This window comes from Chrysoperla carnea, chromosome 4 (assembly GCF_905475395.1).
Source record: "Chrysoperla carnea chromosome 4, inChrCarn1.1, whole genome shotgun sequence".
Lineage (NCBI taxonomy): Eukaryota > Metazoa > Arthropoda > Insecta > Neuroptera > Chrysopidae > Chrysoperla > Chrysoperla carnea.
This window is the reverse complement of record NC_058340.1, coordinates 21,010,925-21,035,487: the sequence shown is the minus strand read 5'-3', so window position 1 is coordinate 21,035,487 and position 24,563 is coordinate 21,010,925. Positions and strand designations below refer to the sequence as shown.

At 28.0% G+C, this 24,563-nt stretch overlaps 1 protein-coding gene across 2 annotated transcripts; it reads right to left on the bottom strand.

The window, feature by feature from the left end:
• Positions 1-1,745: 1,745 nt before the first annotated feature.
• LOC123298270 (fatty acyl-CoA reductase wat-like) lies at positions 1,746-13,819 on the bottom strand. Of its 2 annotated transcripts, none has more exons than XM_044880230.1 (9): positions 13,698-13,819; positions 5,483-5,739; positions 5,169-5,417; positions 4,619-4,764; positions 4,449-4,558; positions 4,192-4,384; positions 3,034-3,125; positions 2,789-2,969; positions 1,746-2,120 (listed from the first exon to the last, which is right to left on the bottom strand). In XM_044880230.1, the coding sequence occupies exons 2-9, from the start codon at positions 5,729-5,731 to the stop codon at positions 1,760-1,762; spliced, it is 1,581 nt and encodes a 526-aa protein (XP_044736165.1). In that variant the 5' UTR covers positions 5,732-5,739; positions 13,698-13,819; the 3' UTR covers positions 1,746-1,759. The 2 variants fall into 2 exon arrangements, with proteins under 2 accessions (XP_044736165.1, XP_044736166.1); XM_044880231.1 differs by lacking the exon at positions 13,698-13,819 and adding an exon at positions 13,485-13,527.
• Positions 13,820-24,563: the final 10,744 nt, after the last annotated feature.

Sequence of the window (24,563 nt, the reverse complement as noted above, 5' to 3'; positions counted from 1 at the left end):
TTGCACAGAAGAAATTGAAAAAAAAAAAAATTACAGCTGCTTGCACTTTTTTTGATGCTTTTAAGTTTCTCTGAGATTTCTTATACAATTAAATTAATTTCCGCAGCCAATCGCCATCGAAAGCAAAACAATTGCTATATTGCAAAACGATTGCAAAACAATTGTTGATTAAAAACCTCTTAAATTACTTGAAGCTAAAAAAGTAATAACGTAATTGGAATCAAGCAAAACAAATTATAGGAGTAAATAATTAGATTTTTGAAACAAATTTCCTAGATCAATTTTTGTATGATAGAAACACGTATTTGATCGATTACAAAGTAGTCATCATCAGTATGAATTAGCTAGCTATTAATTATTAGCAAAAAATCGAAAATTATTTCGAAATATTCTAGAGATATTATTTTTTCCTTTGAAATTATTTATAAATTATTGGAGTTTTTTCTTGTGTGTAGCATACATGTTTTAATTTAACTTTCGATGGATATCAATTTAGGGAAAGACAAAGGCAGGAAAGAAAGACTTTGAAGTTCAATTTATTTATTCTAAAATATTATATGTAGTTAACATGAATTTTAACTGATAGGCTAAGAGCTGGGTGTTAAAAAATAAAATAAAAATTGAAGAATAAATAGATTTATTGTAACTATTAAAACTTGTCATGATGAGCTTTATCTAAACCAGATCTGAGAGCAAGAGCCGATCTCAAGCAGCTTTGAAATCACATAGCTAGTCTGGTAGCATCCCTGCAAATGAATCCGATTGAGAAAGCACTCGTAGAAAACTGAAATACTCTAAATAGATCTAAAGACGAATGTATTATTTGTGAGTCATCAGAATGGCTAGAAGTTTGAAGCTATCGTCAAGTTCTTGTTCATTCTCTAAAATATAACCTACATGGAAGTTCTCTTTCAAGGAACCTGAGAAAAAATTGAATAAAAAATATATAAATTATTTTTCCCACATTAGAAAGAATATTATATCCGTAATCTAAAACCTTAAAGATTGTAATGTTCAAGGTGTCGAACGACCATAGTTTTCTAAGTATCGGACCCAATGGTTTTTGCATTTTTATTCAATTACATTCTTATTTGAATATTGTAGATAGCTACAAGTTGTTACACCTTGACGATAGCTAAAATTTCCAGTCGTTCCGAAAAGACTGTCAAATTCTCTATCTGTCTTTAGACTATTGAAAATTTTATCATTTCCTAAATAAGCTCCATTTTTCAACAATTCTGGCTCTTAGCCGATACCAATGGTTTCAGATAGTACGGGCGCCAAGGCAAGTTTAGACTTGTGGTTGAAATTATTTGTACCTTATTTTCAACTTTGATGACGAATTTTGTTATCACTTCATGAATGCAGACGAAAAGTAAGAATACAATTTTTCGATATCTAAATAATTAAACGAAAGCTGTATATATATTTTAATTTGTGTCCACACTGCCGTACTCATACATCCTGAACTCTTCGGCACAACGGGTAATTTTTTTTCAATAATTTATTAAGGTTTTATTTCAGGAGCTTTTTTTTTTTAATTTTCACTGACTAGTGGAGAAATCTATGAAAATATATCATCCAACTACCGTTTTACCATAAAACCAATGTTAAATATGACTACTTTTGAAGTCATTGATTTATTTAAATAATCGGGCATCCACTCTTAAAATTTTCAAAATTGATTTAGACTTAGTTCAACTTTATATAAAAAAAAATCAAGCCTTTTCGCCAAAATTGCCGTGACACTCGTACATCCTTAATCATAAAAATTAACAAATTTTTCTGAAAAAACGATTGAAAATAATTTATATGATGAAGTAACAAGTGATAGACATAATAAATAATGAGCAATTTTAAAGAATAAGTTACGTTCTTGTGCCTTTGGGATCGTATCTAATGGATCATTTAATAAATATACACGTATACCACGCATATATATTAAAAAGTATACATCCCAACGCATTTCGCTTAAATCAAAATTGAAGTTCAATCGATCGACATCACACAATTTTTTAAATAATTTTTGGGTTTTGGTATCACGTATTAACCAATGTTTGTTATGTAAAAATTCCATTGATTTTACTGATTTATGTAGTCGATTGTATGCAGAAATTAGTCTGAAAACAGAAAAAATTAATGATTTTCTTATATTATCTATTTTTAAAATTTCGTATTTTCGAATTTGATAAAGAAACATGCAAAAACTGTAACATGTTGAAAATTTTATGAGGGCTTCATTAAGCCATTATGATAATATTAACCAAATGAAAAGAAAAAATGTTATTTTTGTAAATAATTTTTGATATCTATTTGCTTTGAAACGAATTTTTATTCCAATTTTTGATGGAAATTGTAGATTCTGTGTTAGGAAGTTTCTGATTTTTTCATAAACATACTCGTAATAGTTAATTTATGATGATTTAGAATTTCAGATCAACACTTCTCTTTAACGAGTCCTAGTGACAACATAATGCATTGTACAAGAGGCGGTAAAAGGTAGAACTTTAACCGTCTGATAACCAGATGATACATATTTGGCTACATGGCTCCTTTTAATCAAAATAATTTTAATCAATTTTTCTATGAACGGGTTTTTGCAGGCATATCAATTTCGTTAGGTTAACAGATTAGTTAAGATCTATATATATATAGGTAACTATAAGCCAAAATAGGTAACTAAACCGATCTGTTAACCAATCGAAATTAGTATCGAAAGAAAGATAATTTAATTTCGAAAATAATGGTTTTATGAGTGATAGGTCAGAATTGTTTTGAGAAGACTTACTTTGGCGTTTTCCCAGTAATAAATAATGTTGCATCAATTAAAAATGCTGGCATATAATGAAATGCAAACAGATAGAATAAAAGCACATATTTTTTCGATGTAATACGACAAAATCGTTTCCACAATTGTTTCATACTTGGTATTTCTGAGCTTGCATTTTTAGCATTTTCAAGGAATTGAGCTAAAACGAAATACAAATCTGTTTAAAAGTTGATTGTACTTTAAAAAATACCATTATTATTTACCACTTGTCAATGGATTACAGCTTGATGGTAAAAAATTGTAGATTGGAATCGGTGGAGTTTTCGTTAAAACTTCATGATTTTCTGTTACTTTTCTGAAAATTGCAAAATTGTGAGATTTTATCTTAAATTGAAAGCAGAATAAAGAAAATCGCATATAAAACGAAAAAGATAGATAGATACATTTCTGGTAACTTGCATAAACTGAACTCTGATTCTTCGATAATTGTTAATTAATATTTCTATTATTCCCCCTATTTCCTCTCATGGAATAGGTGGAAATTGTTTAGTCTGATGGAAGAATTGTACTTCTTTTGAGAAAATCAGAGATCTTCACAATGTCAAAATTATGTTTACGACTGACTTCTCTTTATAATATTAAAAAATCACTTGTTACCAAATGTACCTAGAGTAAATATTTTTATACCATTTATATATGAAATATATCAAGGTATACTAAGATTAGTATCAAGTTTGTAAAAAGCTTACAAATATTGATGCTACGAACCAAATTTTGGTATAGGTGCTCATACTAGCCATTTTCGGTTGTCCGTCTGAATGTCCGTCTGTCCGTGTGCACGATAACTCAAAAACGAAAAGATATGTCAAACTGAAATTTGGAAAGCATGCTCAGGACGTAAAAAGTTAGATTCAGTTCGTAAATGAGCAACATAGGTCAATTATTACCGTGTTATATATACAAAACTGTGGCTATCTATGAGTGACTATCTTTCTTTACTTATATGATTATTTATTAAATTTATCTGAAGTGTTTCTTCGGGCCTCTTACTTTCTTAATGAGTAAAATTTGCACATCAAACTAATCGATTTTCCCCTGTTCACTTTTCATGATAACTCAAAAACGAAAAGAGGTAGGGAAGAGAGACAGGCAAAACCGGAGAATGGTTCATAAATTAATAGAACTCACAAAGTCGATTTTTAAAGCCGTATGAGATACAAGAACAATTCAATACACAAAATATCCACGAACCAGAGCATACTTTATACAATTTTACAGGTCTGTTTCTAATCTATATAAAGGAAAGGGTAGAAAGTCTCCAATTTCTTTTTGTTTTTGTCAAAAATAGACCAAGTTTTGCCTTTGTATCAACAACCATTACAATTTTTTACGAATTTACAATTTTTTACATGCATTGTTACCTTGTATATGAAACATCCCAAACAGCAGCGATAATTAAATTAATAATATAATCAGCTGGTATAATATCCATTAATGTATCACTATTTGTAAAAAGTGTATGCAACAAACCCATTTCAATACCGCATAGTATTCCTGTAGGTCCATCAGAATTATTGATCCATCCTGCTACAGGTTCTAATAATGTTGCGACAGCTATTAAAAATAAATTAATTTATCAATGCTATAAAAATTTTTAATTAACAATTAATAATTTTACCAATTGATGGTCTCACTATGGTAATTGGTACCTCTTCATTAGAATCTCGAATTACATTTTCAGCCATAGCTTTTGTAAAAAAATATACATTTGGCCATTTTCCTAATAAACTAAAAATCACATGAAAGTTCAAATTCAAATTTATTAATTTTTGAGAATTATAATTTTACCTGGGTGTAATTAATTTTAAATTGTGATCATCTAATACACTTACTAATGATATTAATTTTTCATAATGCATTGGAACATTGTAAAATTTTTCATCAATTTCTTTGTTTGGATAATTTGCATATAAAGTGGATAAATGTAAAAAAGCCTGCAACAGAAATTTTTATTAAAAAAATATTATATAGATTTGTTCAATAAGATGTTACCACATAAATGGGATACTCTTTTTCCAAAAATCAAAACCATTTAAATGACAAAAAAGATACACAATGACTGAAAACATGGTGATAATTAAATGGGAGAGACGTGTATTGTAAGAACATAATTTAAGAATATTATGTAATTCAAGATAACTTAAACCCGTAAGAAATGGATCGATGTAGTATTAGCGAAATCGGTTCAGCTGCTCTCGAGATTTGCGCTTAGCAACACATTCAGCGATTCATTTTTATATATAAGATTCAACACCACAAATTTCTTTTCCTGGTTTTAAGAAATGTTTTGCGGCAAAACTCTCTTAATGAATTAAATTTAACCATGGCATTATTTTACCTTAAGCTCTTGCATTTTCGATGCCATATTAATTAAATCTCGAACCGCGCGTACATTAATTTGAACAGCTAATCGTAAATTTTCATTAAAATTTTTGGTCGCCGCACAATGAAATATAAAATTTGTTTCTCGTATTAGAGTTAGACGATCATCTTCTGTTAATCCTAAATTACTTAAACTGCAATCACCATTTATTGCAATAACTTTTTCACGATAATTTCGAACGTTTTGCTTCATTTTATCAAAAATCTAGAACATTTAATTACAATTCATTCAAGTTATGAAATATAAATGTTCTGTAAATAAATTCTTACCATACTTGCAAACATTTCTTCTAAACGATCTTCAGAACTTTTTCCTTTCTTTGGTCGTATTATTAAAAAAATTTTCTTTATTTTTATGCATGTGTATAGTAATTTATTTACTAGAATCTGTCCAAGAAAACCTGTTCCTCCCGTAATAAGTATTGTAGACTCGTCGAATGTTTGAGTTATTTGACCAGGTCCCGTCGGTGGCGGTGTTAAATCAGCCCCATCGGCATATCTTTCTGGATTACTTGGCATTTTTTTTCCTGAAATCAAAAACGAAAATTATAGGGTAAATTTTCAAACCTTTTTAAATGGTTTTGACCGCATAAAACAGAGTTAAGGTATTTCTAACGGCATGCGACTTAAAGTAGTTTTGCACGAAAAATTCTAAAGGTGTAGTTTCCAACGACGTATAATGCTGTAAAAAAATGTAGAACCATTGATTGTCTCTATTAGCTACTATAATTTTCAAAAATGTCGATATTCAACCTGTATAAATAAGAAAACCTAAAAATAATTCGACTTCACAAGAAAACTATTCCAAAATAAATGAATATGCACTTAAAGGTAAAAAAAAAAAAACGATTTTGGAATAGTTTTTTTTTAAGTCGGTTTTTTTTCTTAAAAGTTTTTTATGTTGTGATTTTTAGTGAATCTGAAGTACACTAACTAATTTGTCACTAAAAAAATCGGTTGGCGTGATATTGAGTTATTTGTCCATTTGTGGCGCACATACTTAAGGTCGTTCCTCCGCGACCGTCCAGTCAAAAAGTTTTGGACTAATACTATCATTCAGTGCATTAACTGTGCTATGACTATTATACATATACCATATATTATTTTCACAAGACTGTAGTTACTCACTATTATATATTCTATACGTATACACACACATACTTTGATATATACCTTTACCATTAGTTTTTATATGCTTTCCACAAAAATTATCGCTAAAACGAGTTATTTATTTAAGTTTCTTATCGAAACTATATGGTAAATAATTTTTATTTTTATTTATATATTTTCTAAATATAGTATTCTACATTATATTAGTTTTTCCTAGAGATGGTGGACGTCATTCATTGGTAAATAAATATAATATTTGTAAATTTGTGTATTTTTATACACTTCTCCCATGTACACGTACAAATTGCGTCACTTTTAATTGCTAATATCTCATGTATGGCATGGTAAATCATCTTCTAATTTTAACAGCAAGTGTATTATGAATTAAATATTTTATATTCTGAGTTTTGAGAAATTCTTGGAATATCACTTTCGTGTAGGTACTACCTTAATGCAAACTAAGACTTATATGATTTTCTCATGGATTCCATTGGCAGCACCTAATTGAAATGAGACCACACGGGAAGCACCTGCTTTTAAATAGAAAACAATAATCAAAATCGGTTTTCCCAGTCGAAAGTTCGGAAGTAACAAACATAAAAAAAAATTTTTGTCGAATTGAGAATTTCCTCCTTTTTTGTATGAAGTCGGTTAAAAAAAACGAATCAATACTACTTTTAAGTAAGCGTTTTTGCTGTAAAAACTAACTTTGCAAACAAAACTAGATATATATAAATTAACATATTAGAGATACTAGGATGTAATTAACCGTTTGGTTTAAGATAAAACAATAAATAAAAATTACTTTTTGACGATTATTTAATCCAGAATGAATTGTACAAGTGGCAACGTTCTTCAATTTTGAATGTACTGTGACCATTGTTCTGCTTGCTACCGTGTACACAGATATGATGGTATTCGTTTTAGCGGCAATATATGATGGTACAATTTAAAGAACTATATTTTTCTCTTTGAAAGATGTCGTGTTCTTTTTAATGTCGTTAAAAATACCATAACTTGTCAAGGAATTTCATGATTTCAAAATTAGCTTCAAAAATGGCATGGCTCGTTAAATTAAAAACTTTTTCCTTATAATGAAACAACAATTCTTTCCCCCCACTTTTTAGCAAATAAGTTAAGATAAGTTTACTAGTAAAGATTATTAAGATTTTAACCGCTCGTAAAGGTCGAATTTATGGAAATTATTTTTATTTTCGGGTTTTTCGACCTTTATCTTGAGATTTTTACCGAACTATGTTAATCCATCAGCATGGGCTCACGGTCTAAAACACTCAGTGTATGTATAATAACTCTTTTACACATTTCTGGTGATCATTGATATTCCACAAGTTGTTACACTTCAATTTCAATGCTGTTTCGCTTTTTGTTTACATTCTCTTATGCCTTTATATATAGAGGTCATGGGAGTAATTCCCATTATTAATCTATTTTAACATAGCTTATTTATAGTCATTGACATTATATTCAAAGCTTATTGTATGCTAACATTGATCTTTGAACTTGAATAAAACTGCGTCAAAATAAATCAAAACAATTCAAAAAGTTTTATTAATAATGATCAGCATTAAATTTTATTAAATTAGATTCAAGCTTATATAGAAAAATAAAAATTTTGAATTTTTAAAAATTAAATTGAGATTGATTTATTTATAAACAAATTTTTCTTATAAAACTTTTTAATTGGCAATCGGGACAATCTATTTAACTGTTTTTAGAAAGTAAGTTATTTTACTTGACCTCTGAAGAAAATTCAAAAGATTTGTCGATTAAGTTATAATAGCTTTTGGGATATCGGCTAGAATCGTACACGGGTGGTGGCATTACAGCGAAATTTTGTTAAGGATCATTTAGGATATTAGGATAAAAATCTAAAAAATGATGCTCATTTGATGATTCGATCAATATTTTCAAAACATCTCCACTCAAGTCAAGAGTCAAAAACTTTCCGTACAGGATTTAGGCTACATATAAAAATTTACTCACACAATCGTTAAAAAAATGCCATTTTCGTATTTCTTGGGTCAAATTTACTCCACAAACCAAGTTTCACAACAAATTCCGCAACAAAATATATTTTATGATTTTCTAGTTTTTTCAAGGACCTATGCCTTCGTCTATTGAATGCGGTTTTGATTAGAATATATTTTTAACGAAATTTTAAAACAAAAAAAAAATATATATAAAACCAGGCGTATCTGACAATTAGAGGAGTAGTTTTTAAAATATCGACTAAAATCAAACACAAATTCAACAATTTTGACTGTGGAGTATTTAGAGTGATTAAAACCAGAAAACATAGAAATTTTGCTCATTTGACGATAAAAGAATTTTTTAACAACTTCAGAATCGCTACAAAATAAAGCTTTTCTTAAAGGATTTTGGGCGATATCTCATAAACTATTTATCCAATCGTAAAATGGATCCATTTTTTTTTTAAGTCAAAATTACACTATATTACTAACTACCCTTAAGAAAATTACAAAATGTTGAGAACAATTTCTTTGCCTGATTTGGATAAAAATCATTTTCTTAAATAAATCAAAAAAATCAGTTACAACGGGAGATTTGTTAAATGAGAAATTTTGTTGATTTTGTGTTTGAACGACAAGTTGCTGAGGTATAAAATAATTGCTCCGGGATAATTATTTTATACCTCAGCACAAATTTTTACTAAATTTTTATAAACACATTAAAAGCAACTAAAGGCTTAAAAAAGTATATTCTTCATATGTTTTACTTTTCTTTGTTTTACAAGACCATTGAAATCATGCTTTAGGACAGGTGACCTAATCTTAGCTCCTTTGGGAAGGTACAGAATCCTATAATGATTTAATAATTAATCTAGCTGTTTAAAATAAATTTGTAATTTTTATTGTGTATTTAGAATGATTTTGATATAATCAATGTATGCGGAGAATTTATTTGAAATTTTTTATTGTTTGTTATTACTTTGAACTTTATGTCAGGGCTTAAATCTATTTCCGGACATTGTAAGACTCTATTTCCCTGTATCAAAAATTCTAAATCAATATTCAATAGTACGTTTATTAGCAGATAATTTTTCACAAAATACAAACTTAATTTATAAATAATTTTATACACAAAACTTATTTTTATAGGGTCCAATATTGATGAATGGAATTAATTATACATCAATTTATAAATTTTTCCATTAATGGAAAAATACAATTAGTATTATTAAATGTGCATTCAACTATGTCTTTTTATAAAACTTGCATAATCATTAAATAATAAAAGTGCAATGTAAAAAGAAAATTCAATGCGCTTATTTAAATTTTTATGCATATACAAGGTGGGCCATTTTAATCTATTATGGCTAACAGCTCGCTTTTTATCTAAGCAATAAAAAACAATAAAAAACATTGCTGAGTTTGATGAGGAACATCATGTTGTGACATTAGATTGAACCTAGCTCTCCGAGTTGGTTTAATATTCAATTTAGATCAGGCATGGGCAAATGTGACTCAGAGAAGTCCCTCAGACTTCTGTAACTAAATAACGAGTAAGACAGCGACAACCTTACCAGTGTCTACCAATAATATGAGTAAGACAGAGACACAACATTTTTTTTCTACCTGTCTCATTACTATTAGAGAAATTGAGATAGGTAGAAGGGTCGTATACCCGTCTCGCTTTCTCCTCTATGAGCAATGCGGACTTGGATAAAGAGACACACAATAAAGTTTATGGTATACAATAAAGTTATAACAATGGTGACTACGACTTAAAATACCTCCCTCATGTCTGATTTAGATCATAATCATTAGAGAGAAAATAATACTTTAAATTAAAAAATTGACCCTCATAAAAAACTATCATTTTTTATTTAAAACATTTTATTCGAAAATCGTTAGTTTTCGGAGGAAATGCGACTTAAAATATGCCACTATTGTATTTATTCCAAAGAAGATACGATAGCGTTAGAACAAAATTTTACACAAAAGAATCAAGTACAATAAATATCATTCGCCTGTGTTCATAAATTTTATGTCTAGGTAAATTTTCAATATCTTTTGAAAATCAATAAATCTTGTGTATTGTACTTAATACTTATATAATATAGGTACTCAAATTGACTTTAAACTAACTATTGATTATAGGAAACATAAAAAAACTTTTAACAAAAAGAAAACCGACTTCAAAAGCTTTTCTTAAATTAATTAATATGCACTAAAAAGTAAAAAAATATCGATAATATAATGTAGTTAAAATTATTGTTATATTTGGAGTCAGTGTCAGCCAAGCAAACAACTCTGACAGAACAATTTGCTACATTAGCTTTGCTGACACCGACTCCAAAAATAACAATAATTTTAACTACATTATATTATCGTTATTTTTTTTACTTTTTAGTGCATATTAATTTATTTTGGAATTTTTTATTTTTATTTTGTGATTTTTAGTGAATCTGCAGTACACTAACTAATTTGTCCCTAAAAAAAGAATCATCAAAATCGGTTGGCTTGATATTGAGTTATTCATCCTCTTTTCTCATCTTTTATCATGGATGCCGTTGTCAGAACTGGGCCAAAATGAAATGGGACCACACGGGAAGCACCAGCTTTCCAACAGATAAAAAAAATCATTAAAATTGGTTCACCCAGTCGAAAGTTCTGAGGTAACACACATAAAAAAAATAAATACACTCGAATTGATAACTTCCTCCGTTTTTGTTTGAAGTCAGTTAAAAATAGTAACAAAAGTATTAAGTATGTCCATATATTGTAATAAAATATTTTCGGCTTTTTTTACTGATTATATATTGAAAATGGGTAAAAATGGTCTTTTTTAAATTCATTGAAAACGCATCATCTAATTTTTGGGTTGAATATGATTCGTTCCATAATGCAAGGTACATAAAGGTAAAATAACTATTTAATTTATAATATGATTAATGATTGCATAATAATAAGCACGTAAAAAAAGAATTGCTAGTTTTAGGTATTAGGTATTGCAACATATTTGCTATAAATATATTACAAACATATAAGATATGAAACTATACCGTATGTTTTTGTGTATAATGACATAATACAAGTTTTAAAGTAGGCAATCAAAAATTTATTTAAAGTTGTTTGCTATAAAAGTTATATAACTTGATTATAAACACAGCAGTGTGCTCAATTGGTAATGGAATTATATGTGTGAATACACCCAATAACCAACATTAAAGAGAAAGTGTTCTAAATTTACTTTAAGCCCTTTAACAAAATTTTTGACATACTGAGTGTATTATAAAGATTTAACACAGGTCGAGAAGGCGAATGCTGTAAACTAGTGTAGAATAAGGTCATCATATACGGATATTAAAATAACCAACTAGGAATTTTTAAGATCCTTTGACAAGTGATTCTATTTTATTGCTCTCTTCGATGATACCGATTAGTGATAAACTAATTTCAATTTACTGTTATTTCAAAAGGAAAAAGTTGGCAAGTACTATTAAGAACTAGGAGGTAAAAGGAAGAAGAAAAAAGTAGAATTCCCTTTTTCGATATCCCAAGGAAGTGTTCTACGGAGAGTCGAGATGGACTGTTGAATACAGCACTTTTGCTTTGGAATCAAGGTTCTGATTTATGTCTATAAAAAAATTTTGTGGAAAATTTCGAGCGGATCAAACATTAAAGAACAGAAAACTTGGTAGAAATCTTTAAAAAGGAAAACAAACTTTTAAAAATGGCTTGTAATACACACGTCACAATTTCGTTCGTTAATGTTTGATCCACTAGAAATTTTGTGTAAAATTTCTAGTGGATCAAACATTAACGAACAGAAAACTTATTGATAGAAATCTTTAACAAAGAAAACAAACCATTAAAAATGCCATGTAATACACCTGTCACAATTTTACAAAGGGAATCTGTAAAATAATTTGTTTGAATTTGCGTTTTTTAAATGACCCTCAAAATTGTTTAAAAATTTATAAATAATTGAATTTAGTTTATATAGTATAATTTATAACTAATGAGTTTTTACCGAATTTGTAATTAAATTATAATACCTAAAAACAAACAAAGTAATTATTTGTATTTCCACAAATTTGGAATTATTTGAGTGAAAGAAGACCTGTTGTTAAATAACTTTATTTTCATCATCAATACAAATAAAATATTTCTAGATTCGATATAAGAAAAACGAACTAATACTTCGGAATGAAAAAGTAATGATTTTAGACGAATATTACAATTTTAAATCCTCATGGAATCGAGACAAGAAAAGAGAAAGAGAATTTTCGCTTTCCCATCTTTAGGCAACACCATTTACAGTAAAAGTTTATTAAGCCAGCACAAACTGTGTATAAAATTCAATTTTACATTTAGTATTAATTTAGTACTTCAAAAAAAAAAAATTTAACCTTTCTGTTGGACGATTTTCTTAAGGACGAACAATCACCACCCTGTTTTGTTAAGCGCGGTCATGGGGAAACAGTACGTAAATTTTAAATAATTTTAAGTTAATATCTTATTATTAACTGGTAAAAGTTTCAAGTATAATTATTAATATGAGTTTTGAGAAATATCGATTTATATTTTCCATTTAGTTCCATGTGTAGCCTTGCTTTTTGTCGAAATTAATTCGATATTTTTTCTTTCTTAAATAGTTCAAAATCATTTAAACTTTGATATTTTCATAATTTTTTAAAATTCTCTGTTAATATCGATCGAACGCTCTTAAAGACATGAATATGCGTCCTAACTTAATATTAAGCTGGCACACATGATATAAAATTTTAGCACAAAAAATATTGAAAAGTGTATTAAAATTAAGAAAATTTAGTGCTAACTTATGACAAGAACAAAATTGTTAACTTCCATATATTAGCTTTATATTAAGCCAGCTTAATATTAAGCTTGCACACATAATCGATATCATTAAGAAAACAAAAGTTATACATTTCTGTTATGTACTAAATGCACCAAAAGGAACAGGATTTAATACACTGTCTGATTTTATTTGCTGAAATTGTTCTACTATTAAAATAAAACAACACACAGATAATAGAAAAATTTCCATTGTATTAAATATAATTTTCGAAGATAATTGTAATTTTTATCGATATTTAATTATATCGTATGCAATTAAAATATTATATAGAAACAACTATATATAAGAATATCACCTTTTTTTTATATGAAACAGGTACAAGGTATTATAATATTTTTCCGCGAATACATATTAATTATTAAATATTACAAAAAATGAAAACATTTCTCACTGAATTACCAAGCACTTGTTACACAAAATTAAAATCAAATCATATTTTGTAAAGTAATAAATAAATAAAAATTATTTTTTAATTAATGAATATGTTCACTTATTTTACAGAACTCACTTTCAGTTTTAAAACATTTTATATCGTCTTTGAAATAATATTGTTAACTTATAACAATATTCACCTTTACTTTCAGTAACCACATTATTTACATTTTAAAATACACATCGGTTACAAAACATTACATTGGTTGGTATGAAATTATATTTACATCATAGGTGTCTAGCCTGTCCATGTGTACGTAAAATATACAAGTTTGTGGTAGGCAACTTATTAGACGTGGAGCCTATGTAATGTGAGGATACACCTCAACAAGTTTGTTTCAGCATTGATTTACTATCAGAAAAACTATTGAAAATGTGTAGTAAATCAACAAATGTTCAGTGTTGAATTTCTGATTTAAGAAAATGTAGTATTTGACGCTTAAACAACGATGGAAAATATTGAAAATTTACGTCTAATGTGAAAGCTGATATTCTAACTTTATAAATAAATAATACTAAACATGAATAATTTCCTCCATGATTTAATAATAAGTAGGTATGAATTCACAAACAAGGTTCATGGATCATCCACCACTTTTTCGAAGTTCCTTTATGAACTTTCTTACACTTGGTTCTAACTGTTTCAGCAACACAACTCTAATGTTACAAGCCAATTCCCAATATTTCCTAATCTGGATATAACACTCACTTTACAAATAATCCGATCGAATATATTTCTGCTTAACGTAGTAAACCATCCACTTTCAGCTTATACTCCCCTTAACACATTCTGAAAACCAAACTAATCAATAAACTCGTCTCAAAGGAATTTCCGCAATGGGGTGACACTCGAACAAAAAAAAAATTTTTATTTATTTCCTTAACCCTTTTGTGTATACTATAAATATTTTGGGACGTACGTTTGAAAATATTATCCTAATCTCTTCTCTCATGATATAATTCTTATATAAATTAAAAATTAGCTTTCATTAGATGTATAACTCGATATTAATTTGATTTATTTAAATTTAAAAAGTGATTTATATAATCTTAAAAAAAGCAAAGATTTTTTAGATAGACAACTCATTTTATGTTGATGTTATATCGTTGGCTATATAATTTTACACATATATCATTAAAAAGAAAACCGAATGGTAATAATACTATAATGCTATCTATAACCTTGCACTGTTATTGCATTTTTAGAACTGTGACCCAGTCTGAAACTTTAATAAATCTAGAACATCATACAGCCATGACCATTTTGTCAATATGCGAGTATTAATTAAAGACACCCAAATAACTAAGGTTGAATTTTGATTTATTGACCGTGATAAACAGATAATTATCATTACGAAAGAAATAAAATTCTACCGAAAGCATTCATATAAAAAAGAAAAGTTAACATTTACCGTAAAAGATCTTATCAGATAATACAAAAGACAGTACAAGATCGATAACCAGACCTTCACCCATCTGATAACCAGATGAGGCATATTTTTTAAGAAATTTTATTTATTTTTAAACACTCCTATCATAGTTTTTTTATCGAAAAATGTTCATGGCTATCTTTAATTAAATTAACTTTCATCAATTTTTCCCCATGAACGGTTTTTTCAGGCAAATCTATACCATTATAACTAAATTATTTTTCTTCTGATACCAATTTCGATTGGTTGACAAATTCCTGTAGATCTGTTCATACCATATGAACAGATAAGTCAGTATAGCTAAATACATCGATCTGTATCCCAATCGAAATTGGTATCAGAAGAAACATAATTATATATTTCATGGAAAAAATTGATTCAAATTAATTTAATTAAAAATAGCCATGAAAACTTTTCGATAGAAAAACTATAATAGGATAGAAAAAATATATCTCTCGGGTCGTTATCAGATGAGTCAAAATCGTCCTTATACCGACTCTTAGACCAAGATAATGAATTCAGGCAGAGAGGGTTTGAGTAGTGAAAATGTTTTTTTAAACAAAATGATGGAAGCCATGAAAAGTCGTGGAAGCTTAGAGTATATATACTTATAAAAATACTTTGAACTAAAGGGTTCTTGAAAACAATTAATAACGAACATAGCAGGAGCTTCAAGAAAGACTTGAAATTATCCAGAAGTTGAATATTAAAGAATGAATCGAAGAAATTGATACATAAAGATGCAAAGTGAATTTACATGTATACAATTAACTTTCCCATACTTACATGTCACATAGATACATACCTACCTATGGAAATTTAAACATGTTGCTTTACGTTATGTCATTCCAAAATTGAAATGCTGTAGTCCATATTTAATTAGCGTTAACATTTATTAACACGTTTTAAACAAAGGAACTATCATAAATATGTATATCAATTTTCAAGTTTCAACGTACTTAGTATTCATGTTTTAAGAAATTCGTAATTAATTTATTCGACAAACGAGATGCCAAAATAAATTTAAATGTAATCTCATAAATTTCGATGTATTTCTTAATAAATTGACAACTAAAATATTAACTTTGAAATCATGATAATTGTCTACAGATTTTATGAAAACGATAATATGGTTAGTAAAATTTTTCAATGTATCAACTCGGTTTATGCAATTTTATTTACATTAATGCAATTTCATTGCGTATACTACTTGAGTTTACTCGTGTAGGTTGGAAACTTATTGACTGTCTTATGCGTGTTTTTCAGTTCATCAAGGCTGTCCAGTTTTATATCCAAAAAAAATTGCTTTGTAAATATATTGAGTGAAATTTATGTAAATAATACAATCTTTTTGTTTTTAATTTTATTTATCTTGATAATTGTCAAGTTGAAAGGTTATTTCAGTTCTTTTTATTGTAACGTATATTGAAATTTGCAATCCAAACATTCGTCATTCATAAACTATCCAATATTGATTATTTCCTATTTTGACCCGTTGTATTGATTGGTGAAAATATTCTGATCAAGCCACTTAGTGAGTTTTCTGGGAGTATTGCTCAGTAAAAAACCAATAAAGTATATCTACTTGCAAATACTATTAAAAGTTAAATTGACATGTAATATTACATATTAATAATAATTTATTTAGGCTATTTTTAATCCCCGACGTTGTCCGTTCGTATTTCCTCACTTTCCTGAAGGAATTCTCAACAATCGAACAGAAAATACCGATATATTTTCCTTTCAGGCAGGTAATTTGTGTAAACATATATTCAAACATTTTGGACCTTTTCATTTTTCCCAATACTTAAAGAAATAAAAAATTAGTAATAATTTCTGAAAACAAACTTTATCACAATCTTTATCTTTATTGGTGCTTTTCCCCCTCTACAATAAGCACTTCTTTGTAATTAAAACCAACACAGGATGCAGAAAAACTCATCTTCTTAGGAACGCCCTTAAACTTAAGTAACCTTGAATTTTAAAAAAAAGGTAGCATTTTGTTTTTTGAAGAACAACTAGAAAGCTTGTGCATATGAGATTATAAACCTTAGGCAATTTGCTAGGCGACTGACAAACTATAAACCACTATAAAGTGGCGGCTTCCTACTTTGATATGAACTTGCAATTTTATTTATGGCACTAACCGAAAATTAGCACGAAATTTAGTGGTCCATCTTAGAAACCGGGTCATCTTGATTGCAGGTACCTTGTTCAAGAGATTACTTTATGCTTGAAAAGTATAGCAGCAATCTTCAAATATTATTTTTATTGCTTATATATCTAATATTATTGCTTGAAAATGTCTTTAATTGGAATGAAGCATGTATTGTATTAATTATTGAAAAACCTACTGCAAAAATCGATTTTTTTTATTAAAAACAAATCAATCAATCAATCAGTACATATATTAGTTTCATATTTCTTGAATGATAAATTGAAAATGTAATTCTACAAAGTAAAGCTCGACACAAGCAATTTTAAAAAGTAGTTTTTATTCAAATTTTTAATTTCTTGGAAGCGATGAGAAGGACACATAGAATAGGGTTTTTCATGAAAATGCATTGTCTCCGGTACTGAACCAATATATCAAAACTTCGTAGCCTAAGAGGAAGTGGTTCTAATTCACAAACATTGCTATAAAGATCACGTTTTCTACTTAGTACACAAACATGGAATTTATTAAAAACACGCTTTCGGCAATAATTACTATAAAAATTTTTTATTTATTTATTAGCAATTACCTATATAAATATGTTCAATAAACTAATTTCTACATTTATAGGAAAAATTGTCAAAATTAAATTGCGTCAATGGAATAATTAAGCTACATTTGAATTTTACTAACTATTAATTGAATTTTAATATTTTATAATACACATCATACGCGTTGTGTGGGTAGACTATGGAAATGGTCTACCTTGAAATCGTAATAGATAGCCCGAATCATTTACACTTCACTAAAAGAGTCTGAGATATGGAAAACGAACCCACTCTCTAAAGAAACGATACTTTTCTTGAAGTGAAGTCCCTTATTATTAATGTAAAATTTGATAATGTAGGGTATCGTATTTGTCAGGGTCTTCTTTAACCTATTGGAGTCCCTACATAATTTAGAAGAGAGGAGGCTTTATGACTATGTAAAAAAGTAGACATGCGAGCCTAAATCTTCAATCCGCTTCTATTTTTATCGAATATTAAATACAATGCATTAAATATGAAAAATGAAGTCAGCCAAATGTCCTCTGTCCTTTCTGCGGAAGTTTATTCGATCAAGGTAATTTTCTATGATTTTTTTAAAGTTTTGGGGGGTTAATTCGATTTTCATTTGGGTGAAGTTAGCTTTTACGTGCTCCAACGTTGCAGGTTTGGTGATATTGACGCGACTTTCAATAAAAATCCCTCAAAATCCAATGGCATAATTTGACTAACCGCACGCCACGACGGTACACACACCTTACCTTATCTCTAATGCTTAGAGCTACTCCGAACTTTTTCACAGTGTTGCGAATTGTTTGCCCAGTAAGAGGATTAAATTGGCTATTATCCAAGTAAAAATTTATACACAGTTCTTATAGAATTGTTATTTCTGTAAAACAAGTGGGCAATTTAAGCGTTGAGTGTTGCTGAGAGATTCATATTGTAAAAGGGTGTTTTAAACTAACATTTGACGTTTGAAACAAGCGAAAGTATTGACAGCATTGTAATTTACAGAACTGAACATAGGAAACTGAAATTGAGTCACCTGTGTTTATACACTGTCTTTAATTATTAGAAAACAATAAAAAAACATTTCCATTATAAAAATTACAGTTAAGAAATCTTTCGTCATAGCTATTGATTTTTAAATAAAGTGAAGAATAACAAGAATTTAGGTTTCTTAAACCGTTTATACACCTTGTGTATTTTCAGCTCAGTAGTGGAGAGCTTTACTTTGTGGAACTCCATAATTAGGATTGAAGAAATAAAATTTCCAATTTTTTATTTTTATTTTTTTATTTATTTAATATTTTAAATTATCAAAATATTAAATAAATAAAAAGTGGACTAAGCAAAGAAAATTAAAATTTTATTTCTTCAATCCTGCTACTACAAGTTTACTTTATTAAATTCAATTGATATTCTGGTAGAAGCGTTGGATACGTTCAATTCTGTTATAAATGAATGTACTTAATACATTAACATGCGCTCCCGCCAATATAAAGACCTCTACAATAACTTAAAAGTTCCATCTTTTTTTAGCCAAAAAAAGAGAACAGACAGAGTTCCAAACAGAAATATAAAAATATTTTCTTAACTTCACGATTTCATTCTAAGACCCAACACAATCTATTGCAGCAAAACCGTTTTTAGACAAAGCTGTTTTCCCTAAAGTTACTTATTTAAGTTTAAACTATTTTTACATGTATCAATTGAGAATTATCGCACAATGATAAAGAAAATGTTAGCTTAAAACTTTTGTCTTGTTAACATTCAGAGCGCGTTTACGTTCAGAGTACCAGAGCGTGTTGGGCCCAAGAGAGTTTAATTTTTCACAATCTGACTAGTAAACCGGAAAGTGAAATTTTTGGAATGGCATATGGCCTCTGTAGCAGCGTTAGTTTACTGTACAAATTCGAATTACAATTCTGCTGAAGCCAAATGAATAAGCGACAACAATTGCTTTACTGGTTAAATAAAAATAATACTTTAACAAACTAAAAAAACACACTTTTGTAACAAGCTGAACTGGAAACTAGAAAATAATTTCTATAAGTTCAAAACAATATAAACTGATTAAGAAAAAATTATCGTAAAAAAACAGGGGGGTGCTAATTTTAAATTATCGTAAATATTTTATAGATATGTAAAGTCATTATAAAATATCTTAAAAAGCACCCCACGCTACTTTTCTACTTTTTAGTTCAGCTAGTTAGAAAAGCGTGCTTTTTAGTTTTTTTTAACTATTATTAATTTTCTATTTTTAAGTTTAGTTAGCTTTTTTGTGTTACTTGCACTTCCACCATGAACGAATAATTTTTTTTTTTACCTAAAAATTCAAAAATTTTTAAGAGTAAAGAAAAAATTTAATCACGTTAAAACGCGTAAAAGCAATCATGATTAATTTTAATTATTATTCTCATACGGTATAGAAAAAATTGTTGTAAATACAAAGTAAATCAAAGCAATAATTTATTAATGAATAAATCAAGTTAGTTGTGGATTTGTGGTGAACTGGAAAGAATGAAATACGTTATGTCTTCCGATGAAATATGTTAATCAGGCTTTGGAATCTATTTATGATTTTTTTCTTCATAGTGCTACCTTTTAATGTGACGCAAATGCTTTTTATCTAATGTCGTAACTATATACTAATAACCACCTAATAACACGCTAATTTTTTTTAGAGAGTAAAACATTTTGCTTAACGTGCTGTTTTTTTTTTTTTTGTCAAATTTATGATTATATAACAGACAAAAATAAAAAATTATTACATATGTAATTTAATTATTTATCATTTTGCTTCCAGAAATATCAATGTCAAAATCACCTACAAATTTACAGTCAATGATTGATACTTCAACTCAGCTGAAATATAAATTTCGAAGGCAGATTGGCCAAATCTAGTAAAAATCTAAAAGCTCTTTTATTTTGTAAATACACTATAGTCGCTAAATTACTTTGATCTGAAGAAGCATTAATAAAATTAATTTTCCATTTTTGAATTGTACAATCAGATCTAAAAGAAACAACTCGATTTTTGTATTTTTCTCATGGAATTTTTACGCAAATAGTATTTTTGAAATCATGTATTTGATACATCTTCAAATGTAATTATTTTTTGTATTCTAACATCTGATTTTTATAAATATTATTATCCCAATTGTAGACATATTTTTAACGTTCTTTTTTCGATTCGATCGGTATTTGTTTTGTACTGATTTTATGATTCTCGAGAAAAACCAGAAAAATAATACTGCCTCTTGTTGATTTTCTAAAGTAGAGTAGTTAGGCCCATAAAAACCGATGTAGGAATTTAGGTATTTTCTGCAAAACTGCTTGTTCAGCATCAAATAAACCTAATTTTCGTATTTTGTCAAAATTACTTGTCAAATATTTTCGACTTTTGAAATTTTTAACACGAAGAAACTTGAGATATCGGCTTACCATCATATTTTCATTAAAAATTATCTTTACCAAAAGTGTCCCACTGTAAATATATTTTAACAAAAATCCTTATTAACAAAAATTTTTGTTTACCTTGAGTAAAGAAGCGATGTTTTTACAATCGGGATGATGACTTAATTGTTTTTATCACTTTAGGTGAAGAATTCTTACTGCACGGGCAGAAAAGGGTTGGTTTTTGAAAATCTTTAGAAGTACGCAAAATATTAACGTTTGAAACTCCTAATTTAACAAAGAGGAGTATATTTTAAAAGTGCTGTCAATGTTTAGTATCTTCATATAGGTATTACATATAAAACCCTGTTTGGCAAGAAACGGGCAATTTTAATTTAACTTTAAAATTTGTAATCAAGTTTAGATTTACATTTTTATGGATAATGTGCCATTTTCGATATCAGTTGTGTACCCAATTCTAGAAACCATGAGTAGTATACTTTTCTCAAAGTATCAAACTTTGTAAACTATTGACACATCTCACATCTGCAAACTTGTGAACGAGCCATATCATTCAGTTTTGATTTGAATTTATGCCCAACCTAAGAATTATTCAAAAAAAATTATGAATAACAAGTTTTATAACTTGCAAATTGTGGTTTTCTGGTTTAGTACTTTTTATACTTCGGCTTTAATTAAATATTAATTATAGCCTAAATATAGTAATATTAATATTAATGAGAAATAAATATTAATAACAAATAAATATAAGACGAGAGTAAAATTAACTTTAGAACTTTGTTCATTGTAGATAAAATGTAAAAATGAAAATTTGTAATAGAAAATAAAGAATTCAAAAATATTCAAGAAATGCATTAGAATGATATTTTCAGGGGGATATATATGTCGTAGCCGACTAGCTTAATTAACAGCGTAGCCTTTTTACTAAACCGCACCGTTCACCTAGCATGAACGATATTCAGTCATTCATACAGCTAAGCAAATGAATAAATTTATAACGTTTAGTAAATTTTATAGTATTTGAAATTTAGTTCCACTTTCTGTCCACCGGCGCTAAAATCTATCCACTGTGAATAAGACGTTGGCAAAGAACAATTCTGTTAGTATTTCGCAGTTTGATTAAGTTTACGCAAAGAAATTGTCTATTTTAAACTGGTTTTCAATTCCTTTAAGAAAGGCTGCGACAAGTCAGCCACTTTTTGGTCAGCCACCATGGATTCCAAAAAAGTAGTAAGCATGTTGTGAATTAACTTGTGTTATTGAGTTACGCTATTAGATCCCATGATTTCCAAATAAAAATATTTTATATTTGAAATTACGTAAATAAACAATTTCTAATGTCAGATATTTCTTTTTTTTCAAATGTTCATCCTTTTGTATGAACGGCCTAAGAATCAACCAGCCAGTTCATTAAATGTTATATAAGACTTATATAATTTCTGAATTCTCGTCTGAATATAATTTAGGTCGCTAGTTTTTTCATAAATTTTTTACATTAAAAAATACTTAAAAGATATTATTCAAGAATTTGGGTGCATATAAAGCGTAATTACAAAACGAAACTTAGTGTCAGATTTTAAAAAGATGAAAACTAGTAAAGTTAAAATGCACACCAATTTAAAAAAAAATCGCTTCAAGAAAAATCAATTTGAAAATGTAATACATAAATGGTCACGGTCACTCCTTCCTTATATTAGGAAAAAAAATTTTGAACTCCGGGAACATATTTTTGGATGGTTTTACAAATGATTTATGAAATGAAAATTTAAATTCTTTTAAGATTACTATACCCATTCCGCCTTAAAGAGTGAAGATCAAGGTGGGTACTAAATTAAAAATATTAAATATTTAATAAAAAATTTTAATAATTGGATAGCAATTTGGCATACAATTAAAATGACATGCATATCGTAAGCATGTGATCAGTAATTTTAATTTTTATAATTAGGTAGATACTCCTGTTTTTTTATAGTTATTTCCTTTTTACTTCCTTGATATAAGGAAATATTGTAATTAATTTTTAAACGCAAAATGGTGAAATTTTGGGTCAAGAACATAGTTATTTTTCTCCTACTTTTTTTTATTTCCAGGATTTATATGTTAATCAAATAATCAAATTTTCGTATTATATTCCAATTTACGAACACAGTTTACCGTGTATTATTAATTATTTTTCTATGAAAGAATATACATACTAGATAAGTTCAAAGATTATTTTGTTTTAACAATAACAATAATAAATAAATACTGAGTGTAATGTTAATCAAATATAAATTAAAAACAAATTAAAGATTTTTAAATAAATATTTACTTTACTGCATTTACATACTTTTGTTTATATACTTATTATACATAATTTTATTTTAATATGCAGTTCTTTGGCATATTTAATTGAATAACAACACCGTTTTTTTCTTGTATCGTTTAAAATAATGTTTAAACGATACCAACAGAATATTTGAACAGAAAAATTTAGAAAAGAATAGTTTCTAGTCTCTTTTTAACCGACTCCAAACAAGGAGGTTCTCAATTCGACTGAATTTATTTCTTTTTTTTATGTTTGTTACCTCAGAACTTTCGGCTGGGTGAACCGATTTTGATGATTTTTCTATTTGAAAGCTAGTGATTTCCGTGTGGTCCCATTTCAATTTCAAAAAATAAAACTATTCCAAAACAAATTAATATGCAGTAAAAAGTAAAAATATAATTGCGTATTCTTCTGAATAACAAACAATAATTGATATTTTTCTAAGTAAAATGAAATAAAAAATATTAGACTACTTAAAAGTCAATCAAATTATTACGATAATATAATGTAGTTACAATTATTGCTATTTCTGGAGTCGTTGTCAGCCAATTTTTTTTTTGGTTGTTTCCTTACCTGACACCGACTCCAAAAATAGCAATAATTGTAACAAAATTATATTATAGTAATAATTTGATTGACTTTTAAGTAGCCTAATATTTTTTATTTCATTTTACTGTTTTGACCATTGAGGAAATAGTAACATTGGCAATACTTATGGCTGACAAGTCAATGCATTATGGGAGTCAGGCCCATACTGGTTAGCAATACCCATAATACTTCTGGTGGGAGACCTATTCAAAACTGTAATATTGCTTCACTAAGGTGAATCCTATAGTCTCTGCCTCTATACCGTACTAGCATTGTAGTTAACGGCATATATTTCTTACCGTGAAACACGTGAACTGAAAAGTACAAAATAATTTTAATGATAAAATTCCATGATCAAAATGACTTTTCTCTGGAAGCATGTTTAGTATATTTAATACATATGAGTTCCTTGACATTTTGTAGTATTCCAATTTTATTATCATGAAAATTTTGGAAATATATTCGTTATTGAACATCTGGCTGGGGGTTTACGAAA